This window comes from Marmota marmota, unplaced genomic scaffold, assembly GCF_001458135.2.
Source record: "Marmota marmota marmota unplaced genomic scaffold, marMar, whole genome shotgun sequence".
NCBI classification, from domain to species: domain Eukaryota; kingdom Metazoa; phylum Chordata; class Mammalia; order Rodentia; family Sciuridae; genus Marmota; species Marmota marmota.
In genome coordinates, this window is record NW_026000185.1 from 29180327 (window position 1) to 29193201 (window position 12875).

The window sequence follows — 12875 nt, forward strand, 5'->3', positions numbered from 1 at the left end:
GTTTATGTCCCCCATAAAGGAACAAGGGTAGAGGGAGGGTCTGGAAAGAAAGACGAGGGAAGAATTGGAAAGTCTTCCTTGTTCCCTGTGACCTCAGGAGCTCCCCACCCTCACTTCTCACTTTCCCACCCTCACCCAAACCGCCTGATCTGAGATGTAGAACAGTCATTTACAGGAGGCTCTTCCGCCCCTGGAGTCTCTCCATTCTGAAAGCAAGAGAGGGAATGGAGCCTAATGTCTTGAATTAGGCAGACGGGTTCCAGGTACAGGTTGCTCAAGATTTTCCCCCTAGTGGACAGTGGAGTATTGCTGGAGTCACCATGGAATCAGCAGCTTGTACTTCCCAAGGACCCAGGGATGACTAGCTCAGGTTGTCTGGAGATGCAAATAGGAGCCAGGAACTAACCTGTGCATCTCCAGGACCCGTGTCCTCAGAGCCTGGCACTTAGGTGGTTCCTGGGTGTGTAGGTCTGTGTGCTGGTATAGAGTTGCTGGCAGTGGGTAGGGGAGCAAGTGTTGCCCCCTGCCCCCACAATCCCATCTCTGGTTCTAGATCAGTTTAGACCACTTGGGACCTCTGACTCCTGGTATTTCCTCTCCTCACTCTCTGTGTAGGTTTTGTGACCCAGTTACACCAAAAGAGGTCTCCTCGGCTGGCCTAGGAGCCTGGAAATTTTAACTTTTAGTGTGGTTTTACCCAAGCCAAGTCACCTTGGGCAAGCCTCAGTTTGCTTATTAAGGAAAGGAAAGTGTTGAGCCTCCTGGTCAGTAATGGCCCTTGCAGGTGCTTTAAAACCTCTGAATCTGGATTCCCCTTCCCTCTGAATTCTGGCCTGATGTTTCGGGAGAGCCTTAAGCACTGAAATCAGATTAGAAAGAACTGGAAAAGAAAGAGGAATGCAGAGATCTCCCTTTTGAAGCTCTGTGTGTATAGCAAGTGTTTACATAGGCTGTATCTATGGCATAGGAGCTTAAAGCCACCCCCCAATTACCCCATAGTTCCCCAAACATGTTTTTTTTTGTTTTATTTTTAGTACTAAAAATTGAACCAAGAGCCCTTTGCCATTAAGGTGCATCCCCAGTCCTTTCTATTTTTTAATTTTGAGACAGAGCCTCCCTAAGTTGCTGAGAGTCTCGCCAAATAGATGAAGATGGCCTTGAACTTGCCATCCTTCTGCCTCAGCCTCCCAGTTCACTGGGATTACAGGCATGCATGAGCCACCACACTTGGTTGGCTATGCTTTGTTTTAAAAAAATCCAGCCAAGCCTATCATTATTCCCAACAGAGTAGCTGGTCTATGTCCCCTGGTAGGTTGGTTAATGGAGCTTTTATTTAGGTTATATGAGAGAGTGTTATAATTGGCTGAAAGTGAGAGGAGGGAGGATTTGATTGGTTGGCTTGATTTGGAGAAGACAGATCTAGAATCAGGAGTCATCAGGACATGGGCAGGGGGTTTTCTCTTTCGCTCTATCTCCAGGCAAGGAAAATAGAAGAGAGTGTTGGATCCACAAGGGGTTGACCCAAATGAAGGACTTTGAGGAATGGAAAGGGCAAAGAAATTCCTGGGTGGGAGATGATGCCAGGGATTTTAAAAAGAGGGGGGGGAGGGGCTCTGCCCTTCTGTCTTTGGAGGGGAAGTGAATAGGCAGAGGGTCTGATCATGGTGAGTGTTTTGTTTCCTGGACCTACACTGCCTATTTCAAAATCACCATTGAGCCCTGGACTGGAGCCAAAGTCACACCATGGGGAGGTGGAATAATTTCAAACAGGAAAAAGTAAAGGTGGCAGGGTTGATTGGCCTGAGAGAAACGGCATTGATTCTAAAGCAGCTGTCCGTCTGTACACTTTGGTTGTCAGGTTCACATGTGTATGTCAGGGGGATAGGGTAGTTCACTGGAGCAGTACTGTGAAGGAGATCTGGGGTCTCCAACCTCCTGACCTTTTGCCCAGGTCTCCCTAGGAGCTGACTGGGCACAGAGGGGATCTGGGGCTAGTCTCTGGGGAACTCACTAGGGATTCCTGAGTTTGTGACTATTAAGGACATCCTGGTAAGAGTGGATCAGGTAGAACTGAGACTGGGAGCTAGTGGGAAGAGGGAAGGATTTGAAAGTCCTCCATGACCAGGATCAATGCAGGGAGCAGGAAAAAAAAATGAGTATGTGTGTAGGAAGGGGTTATTGGGACATTGTGTAGGGAATCTGATATGGGAAACATGGGTCTCTGATCCTGTGCTGGGTTCTCTCCTGTAGTGCCGTGAAGCTGGAAGCCAACTGGGCCATAGGCACATTGGAGGTCCTTAACCCAGAAAAAGATTCTGCTTCAGATGTGAAGATGATCTCCAATGTCCAGCCACAGGAGACCCAGGCCAACTCCAGGTCCGGATTAGGGCTTGAGGCTGAGACCAAGCCTCCAAGGACTGATCCAGGGCATGAAGCCCAGACCAAGTTCTTGCAGGCGGAGCCCAGGACCAGATCATGACCGGAGGCAGAGGCTGACCAGTTGGACTTCCGGTAGCTACAGAACGGAGTTTGAGGAGGTGCTGGCCATCTGGAGGGGCGGGGCGAGTAAGGGGGTGCCTCTCCGGGGGCTTGAACTACCTCCTGAATGGCTATCACAGCTGGCCCCAGGATCTGTCTCGCCTGGAGGTGCAAGCCAAGGGAAACAGGGGTGTGATGAAAGGAGCAGGGCCTGGATGAAAAGAGGTGAAGCCAGGTTTCGGGGTTTGGATCTTAGGCCAGCTTTTCCTCGTCCCTCATCCGTTTACTGAGAAAATATAGCCAGTTTGGGGACCAAGGCCTAGGACATGCAGGTCTAGGGGCTAGGTCAGTGAGGGTACCGTGGGGAAGAAGTCCATACAGCAAAGGAACCAAAGGGACCCGTGACACTTTCGGAGTTTGAGGATCCCATTGAGACTTTCTGGGGACAGGAACACAAAAGGAAGGGGGCAAACACGAGAAAGTAGCCTATAGGTGGGAGCAGCTAGACTGGGACCAGGACCTGTGAATAGACGGAATCTGGCCTAAATGATCTACTTGGAAGCTCAGGGCAGCACCAACTGAGTTGGGGCTGTAGAGCCGCGAAGGGGAAGCAGTATTCGAGCTAAGGGCTAAGGGACGTGACAAGCTCTTGGGGATGGAGCCAAGAAAAGGGAGTGGTGAGCCGTCTGGGACCTTCTGCAAGCGGAGTTGGAGCGTCTCTCCAGCGGTGGAAGAGCCCTGGTTGTTCTACCTTCTTAGGAATCTGAAACCTAAGTGCTCAGGAGAGTTCCCAGGGCCTCCCGGGTCTGGCCTGGTACTGGGGCCGTGACGAAGGAAGAGTGAGTGTGCAAGTCCTGTAGCGAGAGGCCTGGCGGAGACAGGATTGGGATACCCCCTGACGACCTTGGTCTGCAGACCCCGCTGGAGTCGGTGAACTTGATCGACGCTGGTGGAGGGGCTGCGACGCTGGTGGAGGGGCTGCGCTTGGCGCCCTGGGAGCGCAGCAAGAGCGTGGCCCGGCTTCTGCAGAGCTTCTGCTCACAGCTGGTCAAACGACAGCAGCTGGGGGTCAAGGTGGCCCAGGAGCTGAAGGAATACCGCTAATCACCAAGCAGGTGAGAAGGACTGAGGAGCGTGGAGCGCAGGACCTCAGCTGGGGTGCGTTTCCAGTCCACTCCCCACTCCCAGCCCCAAACCGTTAGTCCTTACTTCCCGACTTCCGTGACCCGGCCACCCCTACGGGGATCCTGACACCCTTCACGGGCCCAAACATCCCAATTAGAGCCCTTTCCCTCCCTCTCGGCCGCACGCATTTTACTTATTGATTTGCTTTCCTTGGCTTCACTCCCCTCGGGTATCCAAAGACCCACACCCCAGGTCTCAGGGCTACTCCATACTGATCCCGCCTCTCGCTGGGGATCCAGGTATTCAAAGCCATTGCCTCTGGCCATCCCTGCTACCTGCCTGGACCCAGTCGGTCCTCCCAAAGGGCCCAGCTGGGAGCCGGTAGGCGCGAGTGTGGAGTGAAGATGCAGAGAAGCCTGACTCTCCAGCGACCCCCGCCCGCCCCGCCTCTGCCACGCGCTCACTCGTGACCCCGCAGGGGATCCTTTTGCTTTGGTTCAACGCGTTGGCGCTGCTGGCGGGCCTGGGCGCCCGGCTGGCGGTTCTGCAGGCCTCTGGCACCTTGTCGCCGCTGCCACAGAGGCCGTGTCCGAGGCAGGCGGTGAAGTGGCACGTCTTCTGCTGTCGCCTTCCGTGCAACGCGACGTGCTCCGGGAGGGACTGGACCCGCAGCCCTATCATCCCAAAAGAAGCAACCTGCGCCTTCTGGCGGCGAAAGGCCTGGAGTGTCGCGTGGACAGCCTCGCGCGCCCGTGCGTGCTCACGCTGTGCACGAGCCCCTTCCCTACCCCGCAAGGCGGCGACCGCCGGTGGCGCTCCCTCAACATCTACCGCTTTGGCAGCGACATTGCGCAGGTGCAGAGCCAGCTGCTGGGGTACCTGCAGCGCCTGTCTCACCGGCCTCTACGTCTTGTGCCAACTCTTCCTGACGCCCCAGCTGTGGTCACAGCTGGCTTATTTCTACCAGGCCTGGGGCTTGGGCTGGTCCAGAGTTATATGGAACAATACCAGCTGGAGGCCGACACGTGAGGCTTCTCTTCCCAGAGAAAAGCGGAAAAGCACTCAGTGTTGCTTCGTTCCTCAAATCCCCAGCCAGCCCGTGCCTACCATTTCCAAGCTCCGTCCCCCTCAGAAGTTGGCTCTGTCCCCCTACCTTAAGGCATGTAGGTCCTCCCCTTTCCCTTTTCTCAACTGGGCCATCTCCTAGCTCCCCCAAATGCCCTTTCCCACTCCAGACTTGACCTCTGAAGATGGGGGAGCCCCTTTGCTCCCTATTACCCACTCCCTTCTCTTCCAAGAATGATGGATCCCTTCAGAGCCCTGTCCATCTTCCCATGATTCCTGGCTTCTCCCTTCTGTACCCATCAGATGGAAATGGCAGCATTGTGTGTGATGCCCAGGTCCCAGCGGGGGACACAGCCAACCCAATCCATGTTCTTTCTCTTCCTCTTCCCCTTCTGAAGCTTCAGAACTGGCCCAGGGTGAACTGGCCCCACTAGCCCCTCAGTCTTCTAGATTAGTGTCCTTTTTCTGCTTCTTATTCACCCCCATTTTCTTCCTCCCTGGACATTCCTGTCACTTAGCTCCTAAACACCAGTTTTTCTGCTCCTCCCCCCTTTTTCTTCTGTTCCCTTCCCCATTACCAGAGAGAGAGGTTGTAAATAAAATATATTTATAATGATCCCCCACTTGGGATCCTGTTTACTTTTGGTGGTGTGCTTTCCTCAGCTTGCCACACTGGCTGGGTTTTGCTCCAAACTGGAATGATGTTGTTATTTCTCGAGGGTTGTTTCCTAAGGTCCCCATCTAACTAGAGGGTCCAGCCAGAAACTGGTGCAACCAAACCTGGCCTAGGGGCTGTCCCTCAACCTGGCATAGGGTTTTTCAGGTTCCAACCAGTCTACCTTCTAGGAGAACAGGAACCCCCACCTCCCTGTACTTCTGCACACTGTTCCTCTGGATTATGTATGCTATTTAGACTTTGAGAGTCTTCTATATAAATGCAAGTATTAACCACTGCATTTGTACAGTGCTGTCTCCTATACTGGATCCCACACCAAAGTCAAAAGAAGGAAACAGGCTTAGAAGGGTCCAAGTGACTTCTTTGAAGTCCCTGTTAATAGCTGGACCTAGAACTAGGTGTGCCAAGGCCACAGCATGCCCAGAACCTCGCTCTGTGTGTTGGTATTAGCTTTGGACTTCTTGTTGGACAGTGGACAGTTGCTAGGGAAGTGTGGATCCAGCTCGGGGTTTGCTGGGGGATGGAATCCAAGATGTGGGCAGAGGAGGGCGCCAGTGGGTGGGAAAAGGTGGGCAAAGGGAACAGCTACTGTCACTATTCACAGCTCCAGCTCTGTGGCTACGCTGCTCTGCCTTGGCTGCCTCCTGCCCCTTCCTTGCCATTTCCACCATGGCCGTATGGCAATAAAATGGACCTTTTGCCCACCCCTTGTGTGTGTTTCACTTCTTCTTAGTGGGGAGGGATGTAACATATTATCTTCCCCCCTTCCCCAGCAGCCTGTATTAGAGAGGATCTCTAAGCCCCGTGGCAATGGGGCTAATGACTTCCTGGTGTGTGTGGGGGAGCTGGGGAGGGCTGCTGGCCATTGTGCGCCCCCACCTCCACCAAGCGGAGGAAAGAAGCGGTTGCTCAGAACCCAGGCGGGCTGCGACGCGGCGCCCGGATTAAGCCGGGGCTTCGTTTTCGCCTAGACCTGGAAGTCGGCTGTTACCCAAATTCTGTGGGATCGTCTCCCAAGTTCATCTTGGCATCCAGGAACGGCCTCTCTCAACACCAGGATCCAAGCGCCTAACTCCCATCCCTCGACTCGTTTTCCAGCGGCGCTCGCTTTCCCCATTTCTGGGTGGACAACGCGTGGTTGGGGGAGGAGGTGGAAGGAGCCTGGGTACCGCCCCCACTCCCCCGGGAGGGAGCGGAGCTCCAGAGCGGCGGAGACTGCGATCCCGAAAAGTAACACACGGGGGCGCCAGGACCAGTGCGGACGCGGGCGATGCATCGCAAGGTGGTTTCCGTCCGTGTGAGTGTGTCCATGGGCGTCTTTGTGTGTCTGCGTTTCTGTACCTATGTATACAAGTCAGGGGGTGTCTGGGTGGATGCATTCGGGACAACATACCTGGTGTACCCCCAGAAACAGGTACCCCAGGTGGCTTCTTGATGTAGACAATGCTTGATATGTTACTATGTATGTGTAGACGGGGAGGCAGGCGACTTGTGTATATTGTCACGTGTGTACGGTGCAGACTGTAAGTCCCTGAAAATGCGTCTTCGATTTTTGAAGTCACATTTCTTGAGGGTTTTGATCCCCTTCCTGCCACTCTGTAAGAGGAATGAGGGCTCTCAATTGCTCTGGACAAACCGTCAGCATTAAGTCTGAGTGACTGTGCTAAGCTAGGTGTGACATTGTATTTGTTAAGTGGGTGTGTCTCAGAATTTTAGTGTAACTCTATATGATAGTGTGTTGTGTGTGTGACAGGTGGACTTTGGAGGGGGCTGGATCATGATTATGGACGTGCACAATTTCTTTTCTCTTGTTAGTTTGTGGATGCCACCTTCGTGATGTTTGTGTTTGTATGTTAGTGTGTGTGTGTGTGTGTGTGTGTCCTTTTCTCATTCTCTCCAGGAGTTGTCTCTCTTTGTGTCTCTCCCCATCTCTGTCTCTTTCTCTTTTTCCTTTTCTTGGTGACTCATCTCTGCGGCGTTGCCTCCCCCGGTTTGCAGGGCCTCCCCTCCCCCATTCAGAAGTGGGTGGGGGTCTGAAGCAATGAGACCCTGGGATTAAAAATCAGGGTGAGAATCCCCTTCCCATTGCTCATCATTCCAGACCCTCCAGTGGCCCCCAGCCCCTTCCCTGGACTTCCCACCCCTGGAGTGACTAGGGAGTAGGGCAATAATGTATGTATTCTAAATGGGGCCATTATCAGGGGGTCTTCAGCACCTCCTTTCACTTCAAAGTGGAGACCCCTGCCCTCTCATAAATGCTCCCTCTCTGACTGTCCCCCCATATGGCTGACGCAATGAAAGGCTGCAGAGGTGAGTCACCGGTTGAGGGAGGGGGAGGGGAAGAAGGGGATGATGAACTGCGGGGGCCCTGAGCCCCTGCCCTTTCTTTCTCTCCCAGATTTTTCAGGGAAAAGACTCAATGCTCTGCCCCAACCCCCTGGTTTTCCAAACCTTCAGCTTTGGATCACTACTTTACTGAACCCTATCTTCTCCTTCTACCCTCCTGGGGAGTATGGCAGAATCAGAAACAAAGATAAAGAGAGATGGATTCATACAAACCACTCAGAGCAAACACCAGGCATCCATCCCCATCTCAGCTCTGCCCTTTCTAGCTTTCTCTCCATTTCTCTTTCTTTCCTGCCATCTTCTCCTCTCCCTGATCCCAGGAACCTGTCCCTAATCCATACCTCTTCCAGAAGCTCCTAGAGGGAGCTCATTCCAGGGAGGTGAAGATGTGTGAATGAGGTGAGCCAGGTCAGAAACCTGGGGGAGAGAGGCAGACCCACAGTCCATAGACCCAGCCATCAATATTCAGATAATGGAATCACCAAGCCTATTGCCTTTGGTGCCCTGAGTTTCCACCTTGTCTCCTCCATACCTTACCCCACGATGGCTGAGGCTCTGGGATATTGATATCTGAGAGAGTTCCTGTTGAGAGCCCTGGGAGTAAGTGGAGGCATGCAGGGGTGTGGGGTTGGGTGAAATGGAGGAGTGGGGAATGCTCTGAAAACCAGGGACAAGGACCCACAACTTGGGGACAGCAGATAAGTAACTTGGATTCTGAAGCTTTATGGCATAGAGATCTAGAAACAAATAGGGGGAGGAGCAAGAAAGAACAAGGCACATGGAAGTCCACATAATCACCAGCATATACCAGTAGGCATGAAAGAACCCAGATAAATGCACAAAGACACACATACATATATACACATTCTGGGGCACCACCAAGCCAGGCATACCTTTCAGACACCAACAGGTACTCAGAATTGGGTGCAAAGACTCAAAGTTGCCCAGGTGGACAGACATCCCAAAGAAATCAGAACCTACGCAGATATCTGGAAACAGGCAGAAACAGTCACATGCCTTGGAAGAGAAGAGCCCCTATTTAATAGAAAACAGTGCCATGACCATCCACTCTCAATCTGATGCAACACACAATTTGTTTCCCTCATGCCCTTTCTTTTTCTTCCCCACTATGGGTCTTTCTAATTTCTGTACACATATACAGAAAGAAGCTGAGAGGCATATCAGGAGCCTTGACACATATGTATACACATACACACACACACACACAGGTGCCATGTACACACACATACAAACCCAGGGGTTTACAGAATGTGTCTAGGTGCCTGTCTCCCCTCTTCTTGCATTTAAATTCTTATTCCCGTCAGTCAGCCCTCTTGGCTCCCCCCGCCCCAGATGTCTGACACATCTCTCTGATTCATTCAAGGTGACGTGACCCACTCCCCATCCCACTACTGCCTGTAATGCAACAGTCTGAGAAGATGAAGGCAAGGGATCTGAGGGGAATCCAGAGGGCCAGGGGAGGCCCTGGAGAGTTGTGGGAGGGGGTATGTGAAGCACTGCCAAGAGGGTCTCTTGATCCCTTTTCCTTCCTTCCTTTGGGTTCTCCAGTCACCTTGGTTCTCAGTAGTTTTTTTTTTTTTTCCCCCTCTTCTCCTTCAGCCTGCTTCTTCCACCTGCTCCAGGTTCCTTCCTTCTTTCCCTCTCCCTGCCCCCATCTCTTTTCTCTCTCCACTCCTCCCCACTTCTTTCCCCGCAGAGCTGATGGGCTCTCTTCTGGGAAAGTCGAGCCACTGATGGAAGCGAGAAGCCTCTGCTGGCTATAGAGGGAAAGCACGTGAGTGTGCAAGTGTGCGAATGTGTGTGTTGGGGGGACACAGAATGAAGGTCAGTACTAGGAACAGATGAGGAGAGGGGCTCGGACTGGCTCCGAAAGGGGCTATGAGCCCCCACAGACAGCTCCGATCCTGGTTTCCAGAGTCTTGGGATGCCTTGCGTGTGCCCACGAACACCCCTGTGTCCGCAGTTCTTGTGTGTCTGGTGTGTGTCATTGTCACTCCCCCCTTTCCCTGCCCACGCCCCCGCACTGCTCCTCTCTGCCTGCACCGCAGCCCCCTCCAGTCTCCCTCCCTCTCCTTCATTCCTGCAGTGGCTGCTCCCCTGGCCACCTTTCCCTCTCCCCAATCCCCTCCCCATTTCCGTCCTCCCCCCACCCCCGCCCACGCCTGGTCTCCCTTCACCGGACCCAGCTTGCTGATGGATTCTCTCTGCGCAATCCGTGCGTCATCGCCCCCAACTCCCGGAACCTCTAACTATCCAAGCCCCCAGCCCCAACCCCTCTGGCAGGAGATACGGTCCAAGGGTCTGGTGGCAGAGAGGGTCTAACTCTGACGTCGCAGCCCCCCCTCCCATTGCGTTCAAACCTTCCCTTTAAGTGGTGGAGAGAGAAGGAGTTGAGTCACCCCCCTACCTGCGCAACCCCCTCCCCACCTGGTCTGGTCTCGCCCTCCAAACGTCCTTGGGTAGGGGGAGCCGCGGGAGGGAAAGAAGCTGGAGGAGGGTGGGAAGTGGACTGAGGAAGAGGCACAGCGTGGGGCCTTGACAAGCACGGTAGTCAGCCGGACAGAAGGACAGACACACCTTTTTCTCCAGACAAGAGCCGGTTGTGAACAGACACGACTCAGAGGCACACATCCTCAGTCTTTCCCTTTTCTCTTCTGACTCGACTCGGACCCTTTCCAATGTGTACAAAACCCGCAAGATCCACCCATCTGCGGGGGACCTGGGCCAGCACCCCGCACCGCAGATCCGTGGACAGCGCCCTCAGGAGAGCAGATCCGCCCCTCTTCTCAGGTTCACGCCGTCCTTGGGCGTGTTCCCCAAGGACCATGAGGTCGAGGGGTAGGGAGTCCAGACCCCTTCGTAGCTTTCAAATCCTTATTCTCCCCCTCCCCAGTATTAATCTCCTACTGATGCCCAGTCAGACGCTGGGGGTGCCCCCTTCCTATTCAGCTCAGCAACGCAAGCTTGGCAGCTGCAAGTTGTTTTGTAACCCACCCTCCCGCCTTCTAGCGCCTCTGCATCCACCCTTCCATTCATTCCCCCATTCATTCATTCATCCTTTTCTCCTCGTCCCTCCTTCATTCATTCATAGCCCCTTGCCCCGCCCTTCTCAGCATTCATTCATTCATTCATTCATTCATTTCCCGGAGCTTGGCTAGCGCACGCCCCTCCAGCTGAGGCCCTCAGTGCGCAGGCGCAGGCCGGGAGAGTCACGCACTCTCCAATCGCTGGGCGTCCTCCCTCCACCAAGCGCCCGCCCGCTTCCCCATGAATGAACATTGACGTCAATGGGGCGGGGCGCACCCACGTGACCCCGCGCGCTCCCCTTTATAAGGCGGCAGAGGCGCGGGCGCTGTCCAGCGTGCTGAAGCCCTAGAGAGCGAGCAGTCCGGAGCTGTGCCGATCCTGCTGAGCCCAGCCTACTGGACGTCAGACCTCGACCGTCGCTCAAAGCCCAGCCACCACTCGAAGCCAAGGCGGACGGGTCCCGATCTTCCCTTGTCCCTACCCTGCCCCGACCCTCCTCTCCACCTCCCTCATCGTGACACCGGCTGGTAAATACTCCGCTGTCCGCCCCCCAAACCCTTAGCAACCGTGGGTGTGAGGGAGGATTCTCTCTCCTCCCGGATGGGGGTGTAGAAAACACAGCGGGGAGCCCCTGGTAAGGGTCCCTGGTAAATGGGGGAGTCGCAGCTTTTATCTTGCTGCTGAAGTCGCCCACGCACCATCCGGGGAGTCCTGTGGGGAGGGAGCAGAGATTTTTCCCCCTGCTTAGTACGTGGGCGCTGGCAGTGAGATGGCTCAGGGAAGGGGGTGAGGAGTACTGGGTGAGAGGGTTGCAGGCATCCTTTTCCCATTTTCACGACTTCAGAGAGATCAGCACATCTTCCTCCTTTGCTTCTAAACGTCCCTCTTCTGGGTAAGGTTAGGGGAATGAGGGAAGCCCCGGATTTCCTGCTTAAAGATGGGGGGAAGGGAACGTAGAACTAGAGAGCGGGGAATTCTTACAGAAATCCCCTCTTTATTTGGTTCCTTCTATTTTTCAGTCTCCGGCAGCCCCTTGGTCATGAAATCCCTCAGGTTGCCGGCTTCCGCCCTCTTCTGCTTCCTTCTACTGATCAAGGGGTTAGGAGCAGCGCCCCCGGGGCGCCCCGAGGCGCAGCCTCCTCCCCTCAGCTCTGACCATAAAGAGCCAGTAGCTGGGGTCGCAACGCCCGGGCAAAAGGATGATAGCGCCCCAGATGTCCGAGCCGCTCGAAATTCTGAGCCGCAGGACGAGGGAGAGCTTTTCCAGGGCGTGGATCCCCGGGCGCTGGCCGCGGTGCTGCTGCAGGCACTCGACCGCCCGGCGTCGTCCCCGGCGTCGGGTGGCTCCCAGCAGCGGCCAGCTGAAGACACAGCAGAAGCTCTGCTCACCGAGACCGTGCGCAGCCAGACCCACAGCCTACCGGCCCCAGAGACCCAGGCACCCGCGGTCCCGCCTCGCCCTCAGACGCAGGAGAACGGTCTGGAAGCGGGAGACCCCTCTGAGGAGCTCGAGGCGCTAGCGTCACTGCTCCAAGAACTTCGAGATTTCAGTCCGAGCAGTGCCAAGCGCCAGCAAGAGACGGCGGCAGCAGAGACCGAAACCCGCACGCACACGCTGACCCGAGTCAATCTGGAGAGCCCTGGGCCAGAGCGCGTATGGCGCGCTTCCTGGGGAGAGTTCCAGGCGCGCGTCCCAGAGCGCGCGCCTCTGCCGCCCCCAGCTCCTTCGCAATTCCAGGCGCGTATGCCTGAGAACGGGCCCCTTCCCGAAGCCCACCAGTTCGGGGAAGGAGTGTCCTCCCCCAAAACACACCTGGGAGAGGCTTTGGCACCCTTATCCAAGGCGTACCAAGGCCTGGGCGCCCCCTTCCCCAAGGCGCGCCGGCCGGAGAGCTCACTCTTGGGCGGCTCCGAGGCGGGGGAGCGCCTACTACAGCAAGGGCTGGCGCAGGTAGAGGCCGGGCGGCGGCAGGCAGAAGCCACAAGGCAGGCCGCGGCGCAGGAAGAGCGGCTGGCCGACCTCGCCTCGGACCTGCTGCTCCAGTATTTGCTGCAGGGCGGGGCCCGGCAGCGCGGCCTGGGGGGTCGGGGGCTGGCAGGCAGGACGCAGGAGCAGCGAAGAAAGGAGGCGAGGAGG

General features: G+C 55.3%; 2 protein-coding genes across 2 annotated transcripts; both read left to right on the forward strand.

Moving 5' to 3' along the window:
• The first annotated feature begins 3133 nt into the window (after window positions 1–3133).
• Window positions 3134–6048, forward strand: Nat16 (N-acetyltransferase 16 (putative)). Its single transcript, XM_048790095.1, is given in 6 exon segments — window positions 3134–3155; window positions 3323–3578; window positions 4066–4178; window positions 4181–4493; window positions 4495–4562; window positions 4565–6048. Coding segments are annotated over 6 exon segments (840 nt in total). The 3' UTR covers window positions 4633–6048.
• Window positions 6049–6478: 430 nt separating this feature from the next.
• On the forward strand, window positions 6479–12869 carry Vgf (VGF nerve growth factor inducible; the record flags this gene model as incomplete). Its single annotated transcript, XM_015490699.2, has 3 exons — window positions 6479–6626; window positions 11046–11265; window positions 11758–12869. A coding segment is annotated over exon 3 (1092 nt), but the record flags the coding sequence as incomplete, so codon positions are not given.
• Window positions 12870–12875: the final 6 nt, after the last annotated feature.